At 42.4% G+C, this 26,818-nt stretch overlaps 1 protein-coding gene across 1 annotated transcript in view; it reads left to right on the forward strand.

The window, feature by feature from the left end:
* The first annotated feature begins 9,915 nt into the window (after positions 1–9,915).
* Positions 9,916–26,818, forward strand: part of PHYH (phytanoyl-CoA 2-hydroxylase) — a 64,224-nt gene continuing 47,321 nt past the window's right edge. The window contains exons 1-2 of the mRNA XM_089686189.1: positions 9,916–10,143; positions 24,118–24,173. Coding sequence (XP_089542315.1) covers positions 10,078–10,143; positions 24,118–24,173 — 122 coding nt within the window. The 5' untranslated portion in view covers positions 9,916–10,077. The remainder of the gene's footprint in view (positions 10,144–24,117; positions 24,174–26,818) is intronic.

The raw sequence follows: 26,818 nt of genomic DNA on the forward strand, positions 1-26,818 counted from the left end.
GCTTCACAAGTCTTGCATCCATTGAACTTGTGAGTTTTTGGACAGTTTCTGCTTGAATTTGTTTACAAGATCTCAGAATAGCCTCCCAGAGCTGCTGTTAGGATGTAAACTGCCTCCCACCCTCATAGATCATTTGCTTGAGGATGATCCAAAGGTTCTCAACAGGATTGAGGTCAGGGGAGGATGGAGGCCACACAATGACTTTCTCTCCTTTTATCCCCATAGCAGCCATTGATGCAGAGGTATTCTTTGCAGCATGAGATGGTGCATTGGCATGCATGAAGAAGATTTTATTACAGAAAGCATAGTTCTTCCTTCTGTACCAGGGAAGAAAGTGTTCAGTCATAAACTCCACATACTTTGCAGAGGTCATCTTTACACCTTCGGGGACCCTAAACGGGGCGACCATCTCTGTTCCCATGATTCTGGCCCAAAACATGATTCCACCACCGCCTTGCTGACATCGCAGCCTTGTTGGAACAGGGTGGCTGTCCACCAACAATCCACTACTCCATCCATCTGAACCATCCAGGGTTGCACGGCACTCATCAGTGAACAGGACTGTTTGAAAATTAGTCTTCATGTATTTTTCTGCCCAATGCAGCCGTTTCTGCTTGTGAGCATTGGTTAGTGGTGGCCGAATAGAAGGTTTATACACAGTTGCAAGACTCTGGAGGACTCTACACCTTGATGTCTGTGGGACTCCAGAGGCACCAGCAGCTTCAAATATCTGTTTGCTGCTATGTAATGGTATTTTAGCAGCTGCTTTCTTTATCCGATGCATGGATCTGGCAGAAATCTTCCTCAATGTGCCTTTATCTGCACAAAACTGTCTGTGCTCTGAATCAGCCACAAATCTCTTAATAGTGCAATGATCACGCTTAAGTTTTCGTGAAATGTCTAATGTTTTCATACTTCGTCCAAGGCATTGAACTATTTCACTCTTTTTGGCAGCAGAGAGATCCTTTTTCTTCCCCTTATTGCTTGAAAATGGTGCTCTGCTTAATAATGTGGAACACCCTCCTTTAGTAGTTTTTCCTTAAATTTGGCTCACATGCCAATCTAATTATCACAGGTGTCCGAGATTGTTTTCAGTGATCAAAAGAGCCCTGAGACAATGCCATCCATGAGTTAAACTGAAAAACAAAATATTTAATCTTTGTGACACTAAATTGGAATTTGCATAATAATTTGGAACAGGGTGTAGAGCAAGTACATAAGAAATCTCAAGCCCAGCAGGTAGAAGAGAAGCTCCAGACCCTGAGAGATAACTTGAACTCACTGCTTACTAATCAGGCTAAGGCAAACCTCACTCGAGTCAGAAGGGCCTTCTATTAATACAGGAACAAACCCAGTAGACTCCTAGCCAATGCCCTTACTGTAGATCTGCCAGAGCAAAAACGTACATTTCAAAGATGAAATCTACAGGGCATACCATGCTTTCCTTCTCTTCGGAGTTTGCTCAAGTATTCAAGTAATACTATACCTCCCGTTACAACTAAGTAGGTGACTCCTCAGCGCTCTTCCAACAGGAGAGAGTCACGGCAGCTCAAGAATATATCCAAGCCTTGAGGATGCGCACCCTGTCCGCGGAAGCAGTCTCAAACTTGGAAGCCCCATTGTCCATTGACAAGTTTCTGGGAGCGATAGTGTCCATGAAACCTGGCAAGGCCCCCAGACCTGATGGTTACACGCTGACTTATAAGTAATATTCAGAGAAATTGGCCCCTAAATTTACGGCAGCATTCAACTCCCTCAGGAAGGGCCATGCGATTCCAGAAGCTTCTCTACAGGCCCATATTACGGTGATACATAAGGAAAGGAAGGACCTGTCTCTTTGCCCAAGTTATCGCCCCATTTCCTTAATCAACATGGACCTTAAAATATTCACAGAAATTTTGTTTCTAGGCCGTTACACCTCCCTTTGTTGATATACCCTGCCCAATTGGGCTTTACCCCGGACAGAGGATGCTGAGATAACAAACAACGAGTCGTACTGGCCATACACTATTCCCTCTCTATGCAAGTCTCCTTAGTGCTTTTCTCCACTGATGCGGAGAAGGCATTTGATAGGGCCTTTTCTGAGGAACATATCGGAATGGGGGAGGGAATGTTACGTTGGATTTCCGCACTCCTATTCCACCCTATCAGCACAGGTCAGGATCAATGAGGTGCTCTCTGATGCATTCCCTATTCATAACGGGACCCGACAGGGATGCCCTTTATCACCCTTGATTTTTTTTTTTCTTAAGATGAAACCCTTTTTGAGGACCATCAGGGACCATCCAGATATTAAAGGCATCCCTATCAAGGGTATGGAACACAAACTGGCCGCCTATGTGGATGACTTAATTTTCTTTGTGAGTTCACCAGTCATCTCTCTGCCGTCCATGTTACAAGAACATCAACGCTACGAAACTCTCTCAAACTTCAAGATAAACTATTCCAAATCGGAGGCCATCCAAGCCTTATGATGACGCATTTCACATCACTTTCCAAGGGAGGCCTTTTTTGCATATTACAATTCTCCAGGAATTCTCATCTCATGACAACCCAGGAGATAGAACAAGCCTTCTCCTTGAATTTGCAATTTCTCAGGAGGGCACAATTAGGGGCATACTTACACTCTTTACCCACCGAGTTCATCACTTTGTGAGAACTGTCCTTGTTCGAGAGTATATGTTTGGCTGGTTAACCCCTGTGGGACTCGCTTTCTCATTTGTATGCCTCATTGATAGCTTCCGAGGCTCTGCATGAGCTCCCATTCTTACAGCACTGGGAAAGGGACCTAAATGTTACTTTTTCTTGGAGGGAGGATACAAACTTCTCGCTAGATGGTACAGGATAGCAGAGGCACTTCATCGTATGTTTCCCCAGGTCTCGAATTCTTGTTGGCAGTGCAAGAATTCTGTGGGGTCTCTACGCCATTTTTTGGGAGTGTTCCAAGCTGCAAGACGTCTGGACCACAGTGGAACAGACGGTACAAACATTAACGGGAGTATCGCTGGCAGAAATTCTGCAGCTTTTCTCCTTCATGACACACCCCTTACAAACAAACATTACTCTGTCTTAAAACATCTCAGTGCGGCAAAAGCCTGCATCCCGCACTGTGGAAATATCCTCTGCCCCCTACCAAAACACACTGGCTCGCCCGAATCAATGGCAGTCAAGAAATAGAAAACATGACCATGATGCTCAAGGAGCAAGGAGAAAAATACTGGAAAATCTGGACCCCCTATTTCTTTTACAAAGATCAAACTGCTGGCCTCCCAATCATGAGCTGAAAGGAGCAGGTGCAAAATTCCTCACATTGTCCAGTAACCTAATGTGATTACTAGAGCATATAGCCAGGAGGATAGGATAGATCTCTCTCGCTTTCTCCTCCCCCTCTCTCTCTCTCCCTCCCTCCCCCTTTCTCTCTCCCTCCTCTGACTGCTGCTACCTCTATTCACTCATCTGTTACTCCTTTCACCCTCCTTACAGCTTTCATTTTTTTAAACCTTGTGTTGTTGTCTATTCACCCCCAGCCCCCCCCCCTTTGATCTATCCCCACTGGCGTTTAATGATGTTTCCCCTTTTCAATGGTAAACATACAAAATGAAGGAAATGGTATGTTTACGGGGATGTAGCTAAAATGGATCCGTTTAAAGTGTAATGATTGTATTGCTTACTTCAGGGCTTTATACTTTTGTATGGAAACACAACTTTGTATAAGCTCACCTCTGTCCATTACTTTTTTTTGTCTCCTACTCCCTTAACCCCTTCGCGCTGACGTCACACGGATCACATGATCGCTGTCATAGCCTCTGATTCGCTATCACAGTGATCAGTCACTGTGCAGCCCGGCCCCCTTGAGTTTTTTTTTTCCTCTCTCTGAATGGAGGAGAGAGATACATTGTAACTCTCTAACTCCTGGCATAGACGGGGGAAAAAATGTTTGTTAAAAAAAAAAGAAAAGAAAAATACCTAGATCAAGGTTTGATCTAGTTCAGTGCCAGGGTAACTGTTTGGGTCAAGGTCAGGGTCAAAAGGTTAGGATTTATACGAAAGAAAAATGGTGAGAATGTGTCTTGGGTAAAAAATAAAACAAAATGCGCACTATTGTTTCTGGGCTGTACTATGGGTACAAACAACAAATAACATACACATATATGGTATCGCTGCGATCGTCAAGAGCTGGAAAATTTATTTTGGGTTGTTCTTTGGTGGTAGGTTATGGTAGTAACAAGAAACATGCAGCTAAATTAAAAGATAAAAATAAATGTTTTACTATTTTGGCCCAGTTTTCCTTTGATAATAAAAACAAAAAAATCAGGAGGTATCCATTATAATTTACCGCCAAATGAAAGCCCAATTTGTCCTGAGAAAAAACAAGGTATAATTCACCTGGATGTACAAAGTAGTTGTGATGATATGTACAGTTTTACTATCACATGTCAATGTTGCAAAATTGTGCTTAAGCATTACGATTTGTTTTACCCTTAGGTGTGAAGGGTTTAACCTACTAGCAATTACAGAAACCTGGCTTAAAGCATTAAATTGTGCTTCTCCCACAGTACTTTCCTGTGGAGGCCTCCACTGGACTCACCCAGACCCAGTGGTCGGAAAGGAAGTGGACTTTGTTTGCTTCTATCCCCACTGAGCACCTTTCAAATCATCTCTACCCCTGCCTCTCTATCGTTCTCCTCTTTCGAGATTCACTGCATTCGCCTGTTTTCTCCCATTTCTCCTCGTGGACCGGTGTCGCACTTTCTTGATGACTTCTATGCCTGGCTAAGCCTACTTTGTCACCCTTATTAATACCTTGTCATCCAGTCCTCGTCTCTTCTCAACTCTATACTTTACCCACCCAGTAACTCAGTGCTTACAAGATTGCCAATCATTTCAAAAATAAGATTGATGTAATTCGTAGGGGCATCTCCACTGCACAGACATCTATCCTACTTAGCATACCTTATACTAAACCTCCCTTGACACTTTCCGTTTTTGACCTTGCTACTACTGAAGAGGTCACTAAAGTTTTCTCAGAAGCCCATCTCACAACCTGCCCTCTGGCTCCAGTTCCCTCACAACTACTATGGTCACCCTCTTCTTCTATCCTATGCTCCCTCACTCACGTCTTCCATCTCTCCCTCTCTACTGGTGCCTTCTCCTGCCCTTTAAAGCATGCACAGATCACTCCCATACTTAAAAAACCCTCACTGGACCCCACCAATCTGAACAACTTAAGACCCATCTCCCTGCTCCCGTTTACCTCTAAACTCTTAGAACGCTTAGTCTACAATCACCTGAGCTCCTACCTCACTGACAACAACCTTCTTGACACTTTACAGTTTGGCTTTTCACTCACTACACTCCACTGAAACTGCCCTACTAAAACTCACTAATGATTTACTAACTGCTATAACCAATGGCTACTACTCCATACTCTTACTACTTGACCTCTCTGTGGCTTTTGATACTGTTGACTATTCCCTCCCCCTCATAAAACCTCCACTCTCTTGGCCTCCGAGACTCTGCTCTCTCCTGGTTCTCCTCCTACGTACCGCAGCTTTTCTCTTCACTTCCTCTTTCTGTAGGGACGCCTTAAGGTTCTGTCCTTGGACCTCTTCTCTTCTCCATCTACACCTCCTCCCTTGGTCATTTGATGAACTTCCATGGCTTTACGTACCATACATATGCTGATGACACACAAATCTATCTTTTTACTCCTCACCCCTTCAGTCTCCTCTCGCATTACTAATCTACTAAGTGACATATCAGCATGGATGTCACTCCACTTCCTCAAACTAAATCTTTCTAAAATGGAGCTCATACTATTCCCTCCAGCCCGTATCACCTCCCCTGACTTCTCCATCAAGATCAATAATACAACCATCAGTCCCTCCCCTCATGCCAGGGAACCAGTTTTAATCCTGGACTCCCATCTGTCCTTTCAGCCCCAAATCCAGTCACTGTCCAAATCTTGTAAACTTCACCTCCGCAACATCTCCAAGATACACCTGTTTTTAACCACTAAGCAGCTTATTCACTCTCTCGCCCCGACTATTGTAACTCCCTCCACATTGGCCTACCTAATCACAGGCTATCCCCTCTTTAGTCTATCATGAATGCTGCTGCCATACTCCTCCACCTTGCCAACTGTTCCACATCGGCTGTCCCTCTCTTCCAATCCCTCCACAGGCTTCCCATTGCCCAACAAATAAAATTCAAAACATTAACAATAACATATGAAGCCATTTATAACTGCCCCAAATTACATCACCAATCTTGACTCCAAATATCACCCAAACTGTCCTCTCCGCTCTAGCTCCCTTGTCTCCACCTCCCATTCTAGTCTACATGGACCTCTGCCACTCTGTACCCCAATCAATCTGACTATTGCCTATTCTGCCCACTTTTAGGTGATCTCTGAAAACCTATCTCTTCAGGGAAGCCTATCCTGCCTTCAGCTAACAACGGAATCTTCTATTCCTCCTACCAGTCCATCCCCCACAGTTATTACCTTTTGTACCACCAGCCACTCCCTCTTAGATTGTAAGCTCAAAGGAGCAGGGCCCTCCTAACCCTCTTGTATTGAAGTGTATCATTGCTGTATTGTCTCCCTTTATATTGTAAAGTGCTGAGCAAACGGTTGGTGCTATATAAATCCTGTATAATAATAATCTTTCTTCAAAATAAAGAGTTAAAAAAAAAAACAAACACACTCCCCCAATTCACAATTATGGAATAAATAATGTGAATGAGCCTAAACTCAGGCCTATTACACAGAGGTGTCTTTTTGTAGAGTTGAGCTGCCTGTGGACTGTGCTGAATCAGCAAGTGAAGGTACTGTCTGGACAGATCAAGATCTATGGAGAAATGTCCTCCTCTGATCGTCTGTTATAGATGGAGTTAATATTGTGAATTATCCTACACTCTGGCCTACTACCCAGAGAGTATGCATTAGAGCTCACCACGGAGTGTGCATTACTTGTACCTGCTGTCAGCAAGTGATATGGAGGAGTACCTTAATACAAGTGTTGCTTATCATTTCATAGATGAGCCATTCCACCTGGCGAGTGTCAGTGAATTGGGGGAGTGAAGTTTTGAGCACGAGGTGTCTTGGAGGAGAGTCTGCATGCTCATTACACTGAATTGAGAGTGTTCATGGATGCACTTAGTGATCGTATTAGGGAGACAGACTTATGATACACGTATCGTAAGACGTATTATAGAGACAGACTTATGATACACCATTTTGTAGACTAATTTATCACTAATTTTACTAACCTTGTTTTCATTAAAATTGATTGAATGCTCTATATATGTTGTTAAGCACATATGTTGTCTAAGCACTTTTATACACTTGTGCTGTCATTTTTAAGGTTGTTTATTTCAAGATGATGTCTGTCAGTCATTCATTTTAAGGTAGCAGCAGTATTTGTGTTGTTTGGGTATTATTTGCAGGTACAAAATACACTTACATATAGACATATTTTTGTTTACATTTTGGAAGAATTTTTTGAAGCGTTTGGCCACTCCACTGCGATTTGGTGTTTGAATTGTTGATACACAAAACAATAGGGTTACCTTTTTAAATGCTTCAGAACCAACTTCTTAGGGCTCGTTCACACTTGGCTGTTTTACCAACGCTTGCCAAACGCCCCTATAGCGTTTGGCAAGCGTTGGTCCGGCGTTTGCGGAGCATTTTTTAACGCTTGGCAAACGCTCCGCAAACGCCGCATGTGCGGTTTAGTGGCGGTTGCTAGGCGTTTGCCGAGCGTTAATAACGCCCCACAAACGCCTATAATACAGTTTGAGTGGTGTTACCGCTCCGCAAGCGCCCCGCAACCGCGTCGCAAACGCCGGCCGGGCGTTTGCGGAGCGGCACCATAGACGAGAATAGGAGGCTTCAAAGCCTCCTGACTCGACCAGAGGCATCCGTTTTGCCGCGACGCAAACGCTCCTGTTAGAACAGCACCATGTGCTGTAATGTGCAGAATTGGCAGAAGCGTTTGGGAAGCGGTAAAAACCCTTCCCAAACGCCTCTCTGCCGCCTGCACACAAGGCTAGTGTGAACGTAGCCTTAAAGTGGTAGTAAGGCCACCCTTGTGGTCTTTTATATCGTAAATGTACCCATGCCTGTCAGTGGGTAATGTGATCTGAGCCGCATATGTGCAGTTCAGATCACATTTACAGGCCACAGTGATGTGATTCTCGTGCACACGCGCAGGACTGATGTCACCGCAGCCCGGCCATTCAAGCGGCTGAAGCTGCGAAACCCAAAGAGAACACTGCGAGAAGATGGAAGAGCCAGGGGAGCCATGACAGCACTGCTCTGGAGGGCTCAGTTTGCAGGCAAGCCTGTCCTAATGTGCAGTGCATACTAGTACATTAAGATGTAAACCTGTAGGCGGACCGGCTTTTTTTTTTTTTTTACTTTTAAGACATGACTTCACTACATCGTCAAGGAATGTTACCCAACATTTCATATTCCTGGTATGTGCTATGTGCCTGTTCTACCATATAGTTGTTTTAAAAAGTATTTTGTTCTTTTTGTATTGCTTCCTTTGTGTGAAATAGCTGGTGTTCCTGCTGTCCTATTTCAAACTGACCATGCTAGCCATGACAGCTCATCCATCCCAGCATTGTAAGTTTTCTGGCTGTGCTGGTAGGACAGCCTGCCTGTTCTCCAATGATCAGATTTCTGCTGACACACTCCCTGCAAAGCCATTTATTGGAAAGATTAGTGTACTGCTGTCTTACCATCCTTCGCTCTCTAGGACCCTTATGCAACTGAAACAGAGATAATGTGATTTTAAAAAAAATGTATTTATAGTGTGTCTGTGCTTTAACCACTTCATGATATATAAGTGGCCAGGTGGCAACTTCACCAATGTGGGTGCACATACCCATATGTCCCACACATCTGCCGCTCCTGTACCATCTGATCACTGGGTGTAATCACATGTTAACAAAGTAAGTAATGTATCTCTCTCCTCTCACCTGTGAGCCGGGAAAGAAACATTTTGCAGTATGATGTAATTCCTTGTCTATCACAGTGGGGGGGGGTTTTCCCCCAAACAAAAACACCATTAACCTCCCTGGCGGTATTCCTGAGTGTAGCTCAGGGTAAAGTTTCAGTACCACAAACGGATGGCCCGGGGTCAGTAGGGGGCCCCATGAAAAGTCCCTGGTACCTTTTATAGGCTTTTTTTGGGTGGGGGCAAGGACACAGGGGCCCCATGATCCCCTATTACCCGGGGGCCCCATAAGTTGTCAGTCTGCCCCTGGTATGTCGGTGCTGAGGAGGTCAGTGACACCAAGTCAGTTCCCCCAGTGTCAGAATGCCCGCTGCAGTCCCACTATGTTGCTGATCATCGCCATTACTAGTAAAAAAAAAAAAAAAAATCCAGTATATATATATACCGCCATTTGTAAATGCTATAACTTTCACGTAAACCATTTAATTTACACGTATTGGGATTTTTATTAACAAAGACGTAGCAGTAGCAGAATCCATTTTGGCCTAAATTTATGACGAAATTTGATTTTTTACATTTGTTTAGTAGACGTTTTATAGCAAAAAGTCAAAAATAGTTATTTTTCTCAAAGTTGTCAGTCTTCTTTTGTTTATAGCACAAAAAATAAAAACTGCAGAGGTGATCAAATACCACCGAAAGAAAGCTCTATTTGTGGGAAAAAAAGGATGTATATTTCATTTGGATGCAGCGTTGCATGACCGCACAATTGTCAGTTACAGTAAAGTAGCGCCGTAACGCAAACAATGGCCTAGTCAGGAAGGGGGGTAAATCCTCTGGAGGGTAAGTGGTTGAATGCACACTGATCTACATTTAGTACACAACAGAAATCTGGAACGGAGAAGGAGGTGCAATGAACAGTCAGCACTGCCTGCTCTCCGTAGACGGTGATTGTGTGGAGGGAGGAGAGGGGAGGTGGCGGCGCTGTAGTCAGTTCTCAGTCACGTAGGCTGTATAGGACTTCGCACTGAGGAGGAGGCAATACATATCGGGCTATACAAGCAGAGCTCGGGCTCTGTCTGCGTCACAAAGCTCCTCCAGCACCGTCAGTGACATGCAGGCCCGGAGCCTCAACATCCCGGCAGGGAGCGGCCGCCTCTCCGTCCTCCAGCGACACCTCGTATCCTTTCTGTCATGGCAGTGCGGGCTGTTTCCGAGGGGAATATTCTATAGAGCTCGGGGTGTTCTCTTCTACATGACCGGGGCCGGCTCCCCTTAGAGTGACATGGGAAGGAGTGCAGTGTCCCCGCACAGGAAGTCCTATAGATGTGTGTACAGTACACTTCCAGTCAGAGGAGTCCGGATATACATGGTGCTCAGAGGGGGCTCATCCACAGCACACAGAACTCTGCAGACCTGAGCAGTCAGGGTCACCTGTGCGTACACCAGACTCAGCGTACAGCCATTGGTTTGTGTGGACAGCCGTACGCAGCACCTGCGTCTTCCTGGCGAAGAGGGGCAGACTGACCATTTGGAAACTCGGGCACTGCCCGAGGGCCCGGGGTCAGTAGGGGGCCCCATGAGATGCCCCTGGTACCTTTTTCATAGGCTTTTTTGAGTTTGGGCAAGGATGCAGGGGTCCCATGATCCCCTGTTGCCCGGGGGCCCCATGAGTTGTCAGTCCGCCCCTGCTGGCACCAGATTTTATGTCATGCCTTGTGCACATGGCTTTAGTTCACACTTGTGCTACCTGCGTGTCGCCCAGTCATTTCAGTGGACTGCCCCACAAGCAGGAATGCAGGGAACAAAGTCCCTGGCTCTTTTTTCTTCATATCATACCACACCACATCGCATGATGCCGCAGTACACCATGCCACTTGGTGCGTTCAGAGACATGCCACATTTTCCGAAGGCACGGGGCTGCCATTAAGAAACAATAGCACCCCCGAATGACTGCTAAAGATCAATGCATTTTGCCTGCGGGTTTTAGATGTGCGTGATTTTGCGAGCATTCGCAATTAAAGGCAGCACAGTGGTTAAATGGTTAGCACTTCTGCCTGGCAGTACTAGGGTCGTTGGTTTGAATCCCAACCACGGCACCACCTGCCTGGAGTTTGCATGTTCTCCCTGTGCCTGGGTGGGTTTCCTCCGGGTATTCCAGTTTCCTCCCACACTCCAAAGACATGCTGCTAGGTGAATTGGATCCTATCTAAATTGGCCCTAGTATGTGTATGTATGAATGTAAGTTAGGGACCTAAGATTGTACGCCCCTTGGGGGTTAGGGACTGATGTGAATGTACAATATATATGTGTAAAGCGCTGCGTAAATTGGCGGCGCTATAAGCCTGAAATAATAAAAATAATAATTTGTACAAGTGTAAACAACTTAACGCGGAGTTCCACTCAAAAACAGAAGATCTGCTTGTTTGCCTCCTCCCCCCTCCACTGCTATATTTGGCACCGTTTGGGGGGGAGCGGGTACCTGGTTTTGACAGATATGCAATTCCAACTCAGTTCAGTGCGGCAAAGTGAGCCAGAAGTTCGGCCCCCTCCTGCAGTCTCCTGGGAACTTTCACTGGTCCCAGAAGACTGTCGGACCAATTAGGAGGCACAGTGCGATTTGCGCAGTGGGCATTAGTCTGTGACGCCGCAAGCTGTCACAGCCGGGAATTTCCAATAGTGACAGTGGTGAGTAATTCCAAACAAATAATTGTAGTGATAAATGTATGAATATTGATGAATAAATATGAATGAAATATAAAGATGAATAAAATAAGTCCAAGGTGTTCTGTAAAATCTCCGTGCACATGACTTCCGTGATAAGGGTTTGTAGTAGGATTGCACTCACCAGAATCGCAATGATAATGCGCATATAATTATATCCAATTTATCCCTGGCGAACTTCTGGGCTCAGGAAAGGAAAGGAACTCCACTGGCACACTGACGTCATACAGGGAGGTTTTACGGAACACCTTGGACTTATTTTATTCATCTTTATATTTCATTCATATTTATTCATCAATATTCACAAGTTTGTCACTACAATTATTTGTTTGGAATTACTCACCACTGTCACTATTGGAAATTCCAGTCATTATTTTTTTCGTCAACTTTTGACAATACACTATATATGTTGTGGTCACTAAAATTTTGCGCTTCACCTTATGCATTTGTTACTTTCTGAATTTAGCGCTGCATTATTTATTTATTTTTGTCATTTTGAGGATACAGGGGTTCATCCTTAATGCTAGCTGCTTGAAATAATCGTGCGCTCGTTTATTAAATATTTTATTATTGTGGAGAGTAGAAGGGATGGCGCCGGTGAGCACATTGCTGGACTCTGGGACAGGTAAGTGTGTTTGTTAAAAGTCAGCAGCTTTAAAAAAAAAAAAATTCTCAATATGGTATTTTTTTTTTACATTTGTTTATTTCTTTGTTTTTTAATACTTTTATCAGAATAGTACAATGTTACCATAGTAACATTGTACTACTGTGGGGGTGATTTTTTTTTTTTTTAATAATACAGATCATTTCTCCTGCAATGCAAAGCTTGCTGTCATGAGTCTAACTCATTCGTGAACTGTCATGAATGAGGTAAGTTTTGACAACTCAGGATAGTGATCTGTGATTGGCTGGAATTGGTCATATGGTACAGGGTGCTGTGATTGGCCCCATGTATCATTTGACAGCTGTGGGCGAATCACAGCTCACTAGGAAGAGAAGCAGAGCTATTATGAATGAGATTGATTAATAACAGCTTTGCTTACATTGTGATCATGTGATCGCATAGCAATCACATGATCACCGGGTCCCTTTCTCCGGGATCTTCATTCCGCTGTGTCTGCTCGGGAGGGGGGAGCGCTGTGCGCCCACCTTTGTTAGTACGTTGCTTTGCCTGTAGCTGCCGCCCTGCCACAGTACATTGCGGGCAGGTGGTTGGGAAGCGGTTAAAAAATATATGTTTGGGTGTTCTAAGAAATTTTCTAGCAAAAAATACTGATTGTCACATGTAAGCAAAAAGTGCTAGAAAAGGCCTGGTCTTTAAGAGGGTAAGGTGCGCTTAGTGATTCTAAAGGTTCATTTTTTTTTTTTTTTTTTTAAATAACAAACATGCTTACCTACTGTGTGCAGTGGTTTTGCACAGAGCAGCCTGGATCCTCTTCTTCTCGGGTCCCCCGCAGGCTCTCCTGTCTCCTCTTGTCTGTCGGGTGCCCCCACAGCAAGCTTGCTGTGGGAGCACCCGCTGCTCCATGTGTCCATTCACACACAGAGCTGTGGCTTGGCGCTGCCCCCTCTTTCTCCTGCTTGGTTGGCTGGCTGTGAGAGCAGCAGGAGCCAATGGCGGTTGCTTGCTGTCTCAGCCAATGAGGAGGCAGAGATCCAGGGCAGTCGAGGCTGTCATTCACATTGCTGGATCACGATGAGGCTCATATAAGTATTGAGGGGGCTGGGGGTGATGCTGCATACAGAAGGTTTTTAACATTCATGCATAGAATTCAGTGTTTACAACCACTTTAAAGGCTTGGGTCACACTTGTGTGGGTGGAAGTTGCTGCGGGACCTGTACTTCGTCCTGCAGCTGCAACCATCCACACACAAAATGCAGGAGCCGCGGTCAGGTGCTGTTAATCTGAATAGCACCCTGGCCACTCTGGAAATCGCACCCGCACTGGGTTCGCAATGTAGTGCAGTTCCTGTGCAGGCTGTGATTTCTGGAAAGGTACAGGGACCTTTTTGCTGCATTTTGCGAGACAAGGCAGCCCCTCCAAATGAATGTGCTGCTGTGCCCACACAAACACACCCCGCACAACACGCAAGGTGTAAACCTAGGGATAAAGCAGAAAAACAAAGCTTGCCGACATAACCCTAATGATGATGATGATGATGCATGTTTGTAGTGCAACTTTGCATGTTTTTGATACTTCATAATTTATTTATTTTTTTCGAAAGTGTAGGAAAAAGCTCTGATTTTGCTGTATTTCCATTGACGTCTGTAGGGCAAAATGTGCTGCACTGCAGCAAAAGAAGCACCTGCACCTTCTGAAGAAATAAAAACGCTCTACATTGATGTTAATGGGCAGCATGGTCATGCAGTGCAACTCAACAACAAACGCAGAAGAAAACGCACTAGTGTGAATGTGGCCATAAATGGATAGTTCACCTTCATCAAATAACTGCCTATGCAGGTAAGGGGTGCCTGTGGATAAAAACAAACTGTGTCTCTGACTAAAATTGAATTATGTCCTTGCAATAGGTGTAGGCCATTTATGTCCCTCATGAAGCCTGACTGGACTCCCAGGACCTTGCTAAGTGAGGCCTAGTCATTACTGCTCACCCTCTCTATCACAGGAGTGAGCTTTTTTTCTCTGATTCAGACCCCCTCACATGCTCTCTCTCTCTCCTGATACAGCAGCTCGTAGCTCAGTGTCTGAGAGCTCACTCCTGTGATGGAGGAGGTGAGCAGTAATGACTAGGCCTCACTTAGGAATGTCCTGGAAGTATTCCAGTCAGGTTTCAGGAGGTACATAAATGGCCTACACCTATAGCAAGGGTATTATTCAATTTTAGTCAGAGCTGCCTAGTTTGCATTTATCTACTGACACCCCTTACCTGCATAGGCAGTTCTTTGGTGAAGGTGAACCATCTCTTTAAGCTAGGGTCGCACTTGAGCTGCTTTTTCTATGTGTATTCTTATAGGCGTTCTCAGGCTGGAGCATTTTTGTTTCAGCCAATGGAAAGCTAAAACAATAACTCTGTGTTCTGGGCATTCGTCTCGTGTAGTATATTGCCCTAAACATCTGCCCGTAAGAAAATGCCAGGATCCCTTACGCGGTAGCTAATGACCAGTGTGCATGAGGCCTTAGTATTAATACTTTTTTGTTGTTTTTATTTTTTTTGGGACAAATAGATCCTTTTTTTTGGTGATAAATAGTAATTGACATTTCTTCTTTTTTTTCTTTTTTTATAATGAACAAAGAAAATTGACCAAAAAAAGTAAAATATTTTTGGAACATTAGCTGACCCTGACATTATTCTAGATCAAGCCCTGATCTATCGATTTATCTTTATATAATTTTTGGTTTATTTTTTTATGCAGACTCTTTCTAAGGCTAGGTTCATACTTATGCGAGTGGTTACGGGTGCAAGAATCCCACTTGTGCCTGCATCTGCAACCACCCATAGCCAACACACACTGCTCTTAAGAGACACACGTGGCTGATATCCATTCTTGATGGCACCCAAACACATCTAAAAACCCAGTGTGTTGCACCACGAGGAGTTTTAAAAAAGGTGCAGGAACCTTTTTCATGAATAAAACGCAGGCACAGCAGCCAGTTCAAATGAATGGGCTGTCGTGTCTGCGCAAACGTGGCTCGCAGACCTGCAAAGGTGTGAACCAAGCTTAAGGCCACATTCATATGGCCAGTTACATGTGACAACCAGATTCCAGTGGCAAGAATGGTTGGCAATGCTGGCTTAGACAGGGGGAGGGGTGGTGCACATTTCAGCACAGGCACGCTGCTTATTTTATTTTTTTTTGTCATTTTTATTTGAAGTGTCTCATAGTGACGTGTGTTGCATTGCTATGTGGTATCATCCACTGCAGTGTGGAAAAATACAGACATCCTGTTTTGTTCAGCACTGCAAGGCACCACATGTCACTCCAGCATTGTGGATGATAATATCTGCAGGTTGTACACTTCATTAAATAAAGCTGTTTGTCTAAGTAGGTCAATGGAGATATTAGAATATTTTGATCACATCTGTCATTAATGTCTCATTTTGTGAGGCAGGAACAGCTATGAATGTCTTATTAAATATTAATGTAGCATCTATCATTGCATATAATGAGAAATAGTTCTCAACTGGAAACAGCAGGTAATTAGCCTTTAGGCCTCTTGCACACAGGAGTTAAAATGCTGAAGTTTTTACTGATCTGAATGAGGTGCATTGTTGTTTATGAAACATTGCACACAGCTGAGTAAAGATCAGTAATGCAGCGTTAGGTACAGAGCCGTAAAACAAAACCAGAAAATTTTACATTTAAGTGCATTAATTTACTCACTATAAGTAAGTTCACTCCTCTATAATCATGTTTAGTTGAGTATAAATGAATATATTGCAGCACTGGAAATGAACATGAATTTTACTCGTCTGTACACTTAACGCACGTTTACTTGCCTATACTCAACATTACTCAGGTCTTTACACACAGTTTTTTTTACTCCAAGACTTTCTGTCAATAAGTTCGAGTAAACATCAGTAAATTATGATGACCATGTGCATGAAGCTAAAGACCCCTTTCACATGGGGCACACTCCCACCTGCAATCCGCTTACTTAGCAGAGCATCTGTCTGCTGATCCCCGCTGAGCAGGTGGATGACAGGTCTATGTCCTCTCTGCTTATGCAGCCTGCTCTCCTCTATGGGTGATCAGGTGAACTGCCTGTTCGTTTACACCCGACTGCTATCCAATCTGGCCAGGTGGATCGGATCCCCATCCATGTTTTGATCAGATTGGATGTAGGTGGGTGTAAATAGACACATGTCTGTTTACACCCTCTGCTCCTTAGGGGAGAGTGGAGATTCCATTGGGGTTTGCCTGTCTGTTTTTCAGGCAGACCCAGTTGGAACCTCCACTCTCCCCTCTAGAGCAGTGGGTATATATGGACACATTCACATCCAATCCAAATGTTCGTGCGAAAGGGACTTAAAACTCCCATCATTCTAAATAAATTTGTATAACAAAATAAAATGTTGCAATTGTTTAGGCTAGGCATCCTGTTGAATTATCAAATGAAAGTTTTGATGACTAGAATTATATGAAGCATATTGTATGGCTGGAGAAAAGTTAACATTTAGGTGAATGACCGTTTAACTGTTTATCAGTGTTCCAGTGCTAACATAAAACATATGAACTTCAGTCCCTAAATGTTACTTGTACTTTGCACAGAAATGCCTTTGCTTTACTCAATGGACGTACTTGATTAATAAGCTAGATAAGATATGGCATGTTTGTTTGCTGGTAACTTAGTTTTCTTTTTTTTTAACCAGTTCCTGCCTGGCCTATAGGAGAATGATGGCCGGGCAGGACTTGTCAATTCAGGTGGACTTCATATGACGTCCTCCCGGATCGCTACCTTGCTCATGCCCGTGGAGCTGCACTGTAGTGAGATCTTTCATGCCATCCATTGAATACAATTGTGTTGTTAGCTGTGATTGGTCAGTAATCACATGTACAGACTGGGCTAATCACAGCCCATCTGTGTCATGTGATTAGCTGTGCCCAATCATAGCTAATCACAAAAAACACTGAATCAATCAAATCATTCAGATAAATGTTTGCCAATAGCAGTAAAATTAATTGCTATAGGCAATCACAATGTGTAAAAAAAAAAAATACTGATCACTTCCCCAAAGTAGTACAATGTTACTGTGGTAACAATATATTACCCTGGTCACATTGTTTTATGTAAAATAAAATTTAGAAAAAAGTAATAAAAAAAAAAAAAATTTGAAAAAAACCCCTTTATTTATTTTTCTCACACAGTCACCTGTTATTGTCCCTGATCACCGCCACATCCATTATATGATGACACTGTACTGCACTGGTGGCAGGATATGAAAAAAAAAAGTGTGAAAACTTTTCTTCATTTTCCAAAAAGATTATGACAAAAACTTACAACTTCAAAAAACTCACCATGCTTCTTATTAAATACCACAGACTGTCTACTTTCAAAAAAGGGATCATTTTGGGAATATCTGTACTGTCCTGACATCTTTGGGCCTTAAGATATGAGATCATTGCCGTCCGTACATTAGGATTGATCAGTTTTCAGATATATCCCATAGTTTGTTGACTCTCTAACTTTCCTACAGACTAAATATTATACACTGATTTGGGTTATTTTCACCAAAGAAATGTAGCAGAATACATTTTGGCCTAAATTTATGAACAATTATTTGTTTGCAACATTTTCTAACAGAAACAAAGAAAAACTTTTTTTTTTCAAAATGTATGGTCTTTTTTTGTTTAGCAAAAAATAAAATCCCCAGTAGTGATTAACTGCCACCAAAAGAAAGCTCTAGTTGTGTTAAAAAAAAATGCTAAAAATTTAGTTTGGGTACAGTGTTGCCCGTGCAATTATCATTCAAACCGAGAGCGCCAAAAGCTGAAAATTGGTCTGTGCAGGAAGGGAGCCTGTTATTGAAATGGTTAATCTCAGCCTTTTGTTTGTGTAAAAAGTCACATAACTCATTTTTTTTTTAAATGGACTAGCTACATCCAAGGCACTCTTTTAAAACCTTTGCTATCTGTTACACTATATAGTGCTGGCAAGTGCATGCTTTCACATTGAGAATATGAAATTTGCTTCAGGTTGAGTAGATAACAATGAATTAACCCTGTTCTTAGTACTCTAGCTGCTTTCTGCCAAGGTGGTTACATTTAGTAAGTTTCAAACTGAGCAGAGTGTGGAAACTGGTCTGCCAGCTTCCTGCTTTCATATAGCTCTAAGAGGAATTTATGATGAGAGAAATGTGTGGATAATTGCAGACCACTTATGTTTGGACAGTATATCAGAAATGATCAAAGCCAGATGATCAGTATATAATGGCCAGGCAACTAGTAGAGGTCAGCTATGGCATCCATGTATTTCCCTCCTAACTTACAAGGAGGTAATGAACTTTAGTGAACATTTTCACCTGTGTAGAAAAAAAATTAATCTGGTATTCATCATTATTTGATCAGGTATAATGGTGTTATAGGGAAGAAAAGAAACAAATAAAAATCTAACCCTTTTGGTATTTAAAATGAATGTATCAGAAAGAAAATTTGCGTTTTCATGCTTCAAGTTGTGCAATGCCTGCTGGATTGTCTAATAAGAAAGCACTAGCTCTAAACTTCTATATACAGTGAGGAACAGAAGTATTTGAACACCCTGCGATTTTGCAAGTTCTCTCACTTAGAAATCATGGAGGGGTCTGAAATTCACATTGTAGGTGCATTCCCACTCTGAGAGACAGAATTTAAAAATAAATTCAGGAAATCACATTGTATGATTTTTAAAGAATTTATTTGTCTTGCACTGCTGAACATAAGTATTTGAACACCTGAGAAAATCAGTGTTAATATTTGGTACAGAAGCCTTTGTCTGCAGTTACAGAGGTCAAATGTTTCCTGTAGTTCTTGACCGGGTTTGCACACACTGCAACAGGGATTTTGGCCCACTCCTCCACACAGATCTCCTCCAGATCTGTCAGGTTTCAGGGCTGTCACTGAGCAACACGGAGTTTCAGCTCCCACCAAAGATGTTCTATTGGATTTAGGTCTGGAGACTGGCTAGGCCACTCCAGAACCTTGATATGCTTCTTATGGAGCCACTCCTTGGTTATCCTGGCTGTGTGCTTCGGGTCGTTGTCATGTTGGAAGACCCAGCCACGACCCATCTTCAATGCTCTGACTGAGGGAAAGAGGTTGTTGCTCAAAATCTCACAATAAATGGCCCCATTCACCCTCTCCTTAATACAGTGCAGTCGTCCTGTCCCCTTCTCAAAAAAGCACCCCCAAAGCATGATGTTACCACCCCCATGCTTTACAGTAGGGATGGTGTTCTGGGGATGCAACTTATCCTTCTTTTTCCTCCAAACACGACGAGTGAAGTTTAGACCAAAAAGTTCTACTTTGGTCTCATCTGACCACATGACTTTCTCCCATGCCTCCTCTGGATCATCCAGATGGTCATTGGCAAACTTCAGATGGGCCCAGACATGTGATGACTTGAGCAGGGGAACCTTCCATGCAATGCATGATTTGAAACCATGATGGCGTAGTGTTCTACCGATAGTGACCTTTGAAACTGAGGTCCCAGCTCTCTTCATGTCATTGACCAGCTCCTCCCTTGTAGTTCTGGGCTGATTCCTCACCTTTCTTATCATCAGTGATACCCCACGAGGTGAGATCGTGCATGGAGCCCGAGTCCGAGGGAGACTGACAGTTGTCTTTAGCCTCTTCCATTTTCTAACAATTGCTCCAACAGTTGATCTATTTTCACCAAGCTGCTTGGCAATTGCCCCGTAGCCCTTTCCAGCCCTGTGGAGGTCCACAATTTTGTCTCTGGTGTCTTTTGACAGTTCTTTGGTCTTGCCCATGGTAGAAGTTGGCGTCTGACTGACTGTGGGGTGGACAGGTGTCTTTAAAGAGCTCAGACAGGTGCTACTAAGTTAGATTAATGAGTGGAGTAGAGGTGGACTTTTTAAAGGCATAGTAACATGTCTTTGAGAGCCAGAATTGTTGCTGTTTCTTAGGTGTTCAAATACTTATGTTCAGTAGTGCAAGACAAATTCTTTAAAAATCATACAATGTGATTTCCTGAATTTTTTAAATTCTATCTCTCAGAGTGGGAATGCACCTACAATGTGAATTTCAGATCCCTCCATGATTTCTAAGTGGGAGAACTTGCAAAATCACAGGGTGTTCAAATACTTCTGTTCCTTACTGTACATAATTCTTGTTGCTCTTCTCCTTTGAATATATATGAAACAACAAAAGTACAATTGATAACCAATTGATAACCAAAATCTAGAATTGCCTCAATAAATATATAATGGTGAACAAATCCGTGAATAAAAATGTATTCATATAAAATATTGTCCCACAATGGCAAACAGATATGTTAATATAAATGAAGAAGTACTGATTGGAAATCCCATGTAATAACTCTTGTGCTCCAACACCAAATACAGCCTCTTACCAGAGATATTAGACCTCTCACATAAAGGCCGTACTTGCATGAGGACTATCCAGGGTAATTGTCAGATGAACCCCTTAGGACATGTATCACAACTCCACAAAACATCATAAATGAAGCATGGAGAGAGAGAAAGGATAGACTCATAATGCGATACTGTCAAACAGCTTTTTTATCCAGTTGCAGACCATGCACTGTACAGAGATGATGACAGTGCGGACCGGCTGCGTTTAATCATCTTGTACATGTTCTAGCATTTCCGGGTAAAGGGCACGCGCCTGCCATCCCAGTTGTGCTGTTATTCACCGCAGCACAATCTGATCAGCAGATCCTGGCAAATGTTTTTTGCCGGGACCTTCAGATCAGCGGAGCAAATTAAATATAAACAACACAGAGCTCTCTACAGACAGCAGCAATGTGGCATTTTTTTTTCTCCCTGCAAAGCAGGGAATAAAAAGTCAGCACATTGCTTAGTAAAACACAGTAAACATTGTTAGGAACACAGTTAACCTTTTGATTGCCACTAAATGTTAACCCATTCCCAGGTAGTGTTATTAGCACTGATCACTATATTAGTGTCACTGGTAATGTCAGTGTTAGTGAGTCAGTTCCCAAAAGTGTCAATGTCAAATTGCTCGCTGCACTATCACAGTCCCACTATAAAGTGTTAATCGCCATCATTACTAGTATAAAAAAATAAGTTAGAATTCCAGTATGTATCCCGTAGTTTGTAGACCAATTAACATACTCATTATTATTATTGATAATTACTCTATAATTGGGATTTTTTTATTGCCAAAGAAATGTAGCAGAATGCATTTTGGCCCACATTTACGAAGAAGTTTGATTTTTTTTTTAATTTTGGGGGGGTATGTTTTATAGCAGAAAGTTTTAAAAAATGTTTTTTCTCATCCCTGTAACAGCTTCATCTGCAGAAGAGCTTGATGCTCGGACCTACTGGCTGGATCACCAGGTGAAAATAAAGGAAAGAGAGCCTAAAAAAGTAAACTAATGCAGCTACTGTATCTAAGAACTGATAAGCTGCAATATAATAAATGTTTGCGCTTTGGTTTAATACTGCGTTAAAACGGGAAATGTTTTGGCTAGAAGTACACTTTAAGAAGGATAAATAACCAAAGGCATATTTGATGTAAATTCAAGTAATTTTTTTGCTTAGTAACATTTGAGGTAATACTGCTCGCTTTATTACAGAGTAGTTAGTTTTAGGCATTAATTGCTTGGTAACACAAATTGCTAATCAGCCAATCACATAACAGCAACTCAATGCATTTAGGCCTGTAGACGTGGTGAGGACAACTTGCTGAAGTTCAAACCAAGCATCAGAATGCGGAAGAAGGGGGATTTAAGTGACCCTGAACGTAGCAAGTTTGTTGGCGAGCTGGTCTGAGTATTTCAAAAACTTCTGATCTACTGGGATTTTAATGCACAACCGTGTCTAGGGTTTACAGAGAGTGGTCCAAAAAAGAGAAAATATCCAGTGAGTGGCAGTTGTGTGGATGAAAATGCCTTGTTGATGTCAGAGGAGAATGGGCGGACTGGTTCAAGATGATAGAAAGGCAACAGTACCTCAAATAACAATTCTTTACAACCAAGGTATGTAGAATACCATCTCTGAATGAACAATACATCGAACCTTGAAGCAGATGGGTTACAGCAACAGAAGACCACACCGCGTGCCACTCCTGTCAGTTAAGAACAGGAAACGGAGGCTACAATTTGCACAGGCTCCCCAAAATTGGACAACAGAACATTGAAAAAAAAACCTGGTCTGAGGAGTCTCAATTTCAGCTGCAACATTCAGATGGTAGGGTCAGAATTTGGCGTAAACATCATGAAAGCATGGATCCATCCTGCCTTGTATCAATGGTTCAGACTGGTGGTGTGGGGGATATTTTCTTGGCACACTTTGGGCCCCTTAGTAACCCCCCAACTTTCTCCCATCATACCGATACAAAATCAGCAGTGGACAACTCGGGGAATATCAGCACTTGTAATTAATTTAAGTCCAGTACTGAAAATAAATGGTACACTTGGGTATGGTTTCTGAAATTGCTCAGTTACCAGGTATTTATTGTGTCAGGCCTAATGCAGGCCATACGTGAATATACTGTATATTCTATTCAACTGTTTAATCAATGCATCTTAATTGAGCAGGTTTTTGAAAAGATTATTTGATAAAACACAAAATACGATCACCTTTAGGGTTAAAGGAATATTGTTAAAAAATAACTAAAAATTGAAAGTGATTTTTTTTTGTTACACCATTGATTGCATCATTATAACGCATATTTGGTGTAAAAATTATCGGAAGTTTCCAACCCAATTGTTTTTACCCTCCTGCAGGATAGGTTGAAAACAAATTATATAGTGGAGAAAAAAAATCTGACAGCTGCCAGATTAAATCTGAATATTAAAATATTTGTTATTGGATTGATATGTACTGTATTTGGCCTGCATAATGAATAACTAGTTGCATGGATATGGTTATGTTCCTGTACTGTTGTACATATATTTTGCCTGACTTGAATTTCATAGCTCTTTGTACAGACCTGTGATCTCTATGAGTAAAACAGCTGCTTTTGTGCTTTAAAGTGTTACTAAACCCACAACAGTAAAATCAGTCTGTATGTGCAGTAAAGCATGCTTGCAATACTCACAATGGAACCTAAGGGGTTAATCCACATTGTGTAAAAAGGCTGTTTGATCCTGTTTTCTCTGATCCTCCCCATTTTCTACTGTCCCCAATCCATCCCCTGATAGAACAGAGCCTTGGGGGCACTCTGCACATGCTCAGTTTGGTGTGTATTGCTAGAGAGGTTTTTGTTTTTCTTGGGAGGATGCATGTGATCAGCACAGGACTAATCAGCACTGTCCCATCAGAGGGTCAGGGGTTATGCAGCCCCATAGGACAGGCAGTGGAGAATGAAAACTCCTCCTACAAGCTTCAACTAGTGCTCTGCTGGACACTGATAAAAGACTGCTATATATACTGCTAATGAGAAAAGGTATTTAGCAGTTTATATTTACTAAAATAATTGCATTTTCATGTTCTGTGTACTGTGGGAGACCAGATATAGTGAATGCAGGATTCTGGGTTTAGTAACACTTTAATTAGCAGTGATATTTGCCATGTGACTTTAGAGATGTTTACAACATAACTTATCAGAGACAGGCTGTTAGATGGGGAGACCTGACATGCAAAAAAATGACATTTTTCATAGGACAATGCTGCAGTGGAATAGCTCTTATGAGCTCTGGAGGTGTCCCTAGAATCCACCTTATTTTTATTTTAATATTAGCCAAGCAAGTAAATAGTATCGCTCATCTGTTTTATTTTGAATCAAACATGTAGAGCTATTTTGTTTGCCTTATCTAAAATTTCAGGCTGCTGTTCCTGTATCTGGCCAGGTTTCAACTGTCAGTCATCCAACAAACTTTCAGTAAGTATATTTGCTCCCTTTAAATCTGAATGCAAAAGGTATCATGGTATTTGTCAAGAGGTCCATTTTTTATGTAAACAGTTGTTTTGTTTCTATATTATTACCTCACAGGTATTAATAAGTATTTGAAAGAAAACCGATTCACACATAATACATTTAATACAAATAACATCTAAAGTAACAGTAATCAATAACAAAATTTCCTTACTCATTTTTTTTACCCAGTGTTTTAATTTATCATTTATGCCAGTGTCAAATTTTGTAATTAAAGTTTCATAGAGCAAAACATACTGTACATGTATTGTTATAGTAAATGTGCAGTCCTAATAAAACTGGCAAAAAATGTGCAGCCCTGACATCTATGTGCACAGTATCAACATACAGTGGGGCAAAAAAGTATTTAGTCAGCCACCAATTGTGCAAGTTCTCCCACTTAAAAAGATGAGAGAGGCCTGTAATTGGCATCATAGGTAGACCTCAACTATGAGAGACAAAATGAGAAAAAAAATCCAGACAATCACATTGGCTGATTTGGAAAGAATTTATTTGCAAATTATGGTGGAATATAAGTATTTGGTCAATATCAAAATTTCATCTCAGTACTTTGTTATGTATCCTTTTTGGCAATGACAGAGGTCAAACGTTTCCTGTAAGTCTTCACAAGGTTGGCACACACTGTTGCTGGTATGTTGGCCCATTCCTCCATGCAGATCTCCTCTAGAGCAGTGATGTTTTGGGGCTGTCGCTGGGCAACACGGACTTTCAACTCCCTCCAAAGGTTTTCTATGGGGTTGAGATCTGGAGACTGGCTAGGCCACTCCAGGACCTTGAAATGCTTCTTACAAAGCCACTCCTTCGTTGCCCGGGTGGTATGTTTGGGATCATTGTCATGTTGGAAGACCCAGCCACGTTTCATTTTCAATGCCCTTGCTGATGGAAGGAGGTTTGCACTCAAAATCTCATGATACATGGCCCCATTCATTCTGTCCTGTACATGGATCAGTCATCCTGGTCCCTTTGCGGAGAAATAGCCCCAAAGCATGATGTTGCCACCCCCATGCTTCACAGTAGGTATGGTGTTCTTTGGATGCAACTCAGCATTCTCTCCCCTCCAAACACGACGAGTTTTGTTTCTACCAAACAGTTCTATTTTGGTTTCATCTGACCATATGACATTCTCCCAATCCTCTTCTGGATCATCCAAATGCTCTCTAGCAAACTTCAGATGGGCCTGGACATGTACTGGCTTAAGCAGGGGGACACATCTGGCACTGCAGGATCTGAGTCCCTGGCGGCGTAGTGTGTTACTGATGGTAGCCTTTGTTACGTTGGTCCCAGCTCTCTGCAGGTCATTTACTAGGTCCCCCCGTGTGGTCCTGGGATTTTTGCTCACCGTTCTTGTGATCATTTTGACCCCACGGGGTGAGATCTTGCGTGGAGCCCCAGATCGAGGGAGATTATTTGTGGTCTTGTATGTCTTCCATTTTCTAATTATTGCTCCCACAGTTGATTTGTTCACACCAAGCTGCTTGCCTATTGCAGATTCAGTCTTCCCAGCCTTGTGCAGGTCTACAATTTTGTTTCTGGTGTCCTTTGACAGCTCTTTGGTCTTCACCATAATGAAGTTTGGAGTGTGACTGTTTGAGGTTGTGGACAGGTGTCTTTTATACTGATAAGAAGTTCAAACAGGTGCCATTGATACAGGTAATGAGTGCAGGACAGAGGAGCCTCTTAGAGAAGAAGGTACAGGTCTGTGAGAGCCAGAAATCTTGCTTGTTTGTAGGTGACCAAATACTTATTTTCCACCATAATTTGCAAATAAATTCTTTCCAAATCAGCCAATGTGATTGTCTGGATTTCTTTTTCTCATTTTGTCTCTCATAGTTGAGGTCTATCTATGATGCCAATTACAGGCCTCTCTCATCTTTTCAAGTGGGAGAACTTGCACAATTGGTGGCTGACTAAATACTTTTTTGCCCCACTGTATGTATACAGAAGTTGGAAAATGTAGAATAATAAGGAATTTAGGCATGACCTCAGCTAAAAATAGCAAGGTAAAATGAATAGCCCAATAAAGGTTAATATAAAACCAGCTTTTGCTTCAGTGTTTGCTTGTCAGCAAATTAATGGATTATTTCCTTGCTTTACTTTTTTAACCTCCTTGGCGGTATGATTCCTTCCGATTTTTTGTGCTGAAAGCGGTACCATTTTTTTGCATGGAAATAGTTTTTTATTGTAGGCTGTAATTTTTAGGAAAATTTCCCCACAAATCAATATCACTCAATTCTGTAAGTGGTTCTGATTTACTATCGCTGTTCTCTAGCCGGTCTAAAACCGCTTTTGACATAAAGGGACGCTTTTTGGACGCCATGGACTTTTCTAAGTTTCCAGGCAGAAAGAACAGACAAAATGCAGGCAGGGCATAGGACAAAGCACTAGGGACAATATGTATGTGAAATGGGATGAAACAGCAATGTTTTACTATTTAAAATTGAAAAAAAAAAAATGACATTTTTAAAAATTTTTAAATTTCCCGCCGCCGCCGGCGCCCGTACGTCCCGACGTCACGGGGACCGGAACACAGAAGCCGGATGCCAGCATCGGCCGGAGGAGATGGCCGGGGACGCTGCAGGGGACACATCGTG

This window comes from Staurois parvus, unplaced genomic scaffold (assembly GCF_062004578.1).
Source record: "Staurois parvus isolate SC_StPar_1 unplaced genomic scaffold, SC_StPar_1.0 ptg000019l, whole genome shotgun sequence".
Taxonomy (NCBI): domain Eukaryota; kingdom Metazoa; phylum Chordata; class Amphibia; order Anura; family Ranidae; genus Staurois; species Staurois parvus.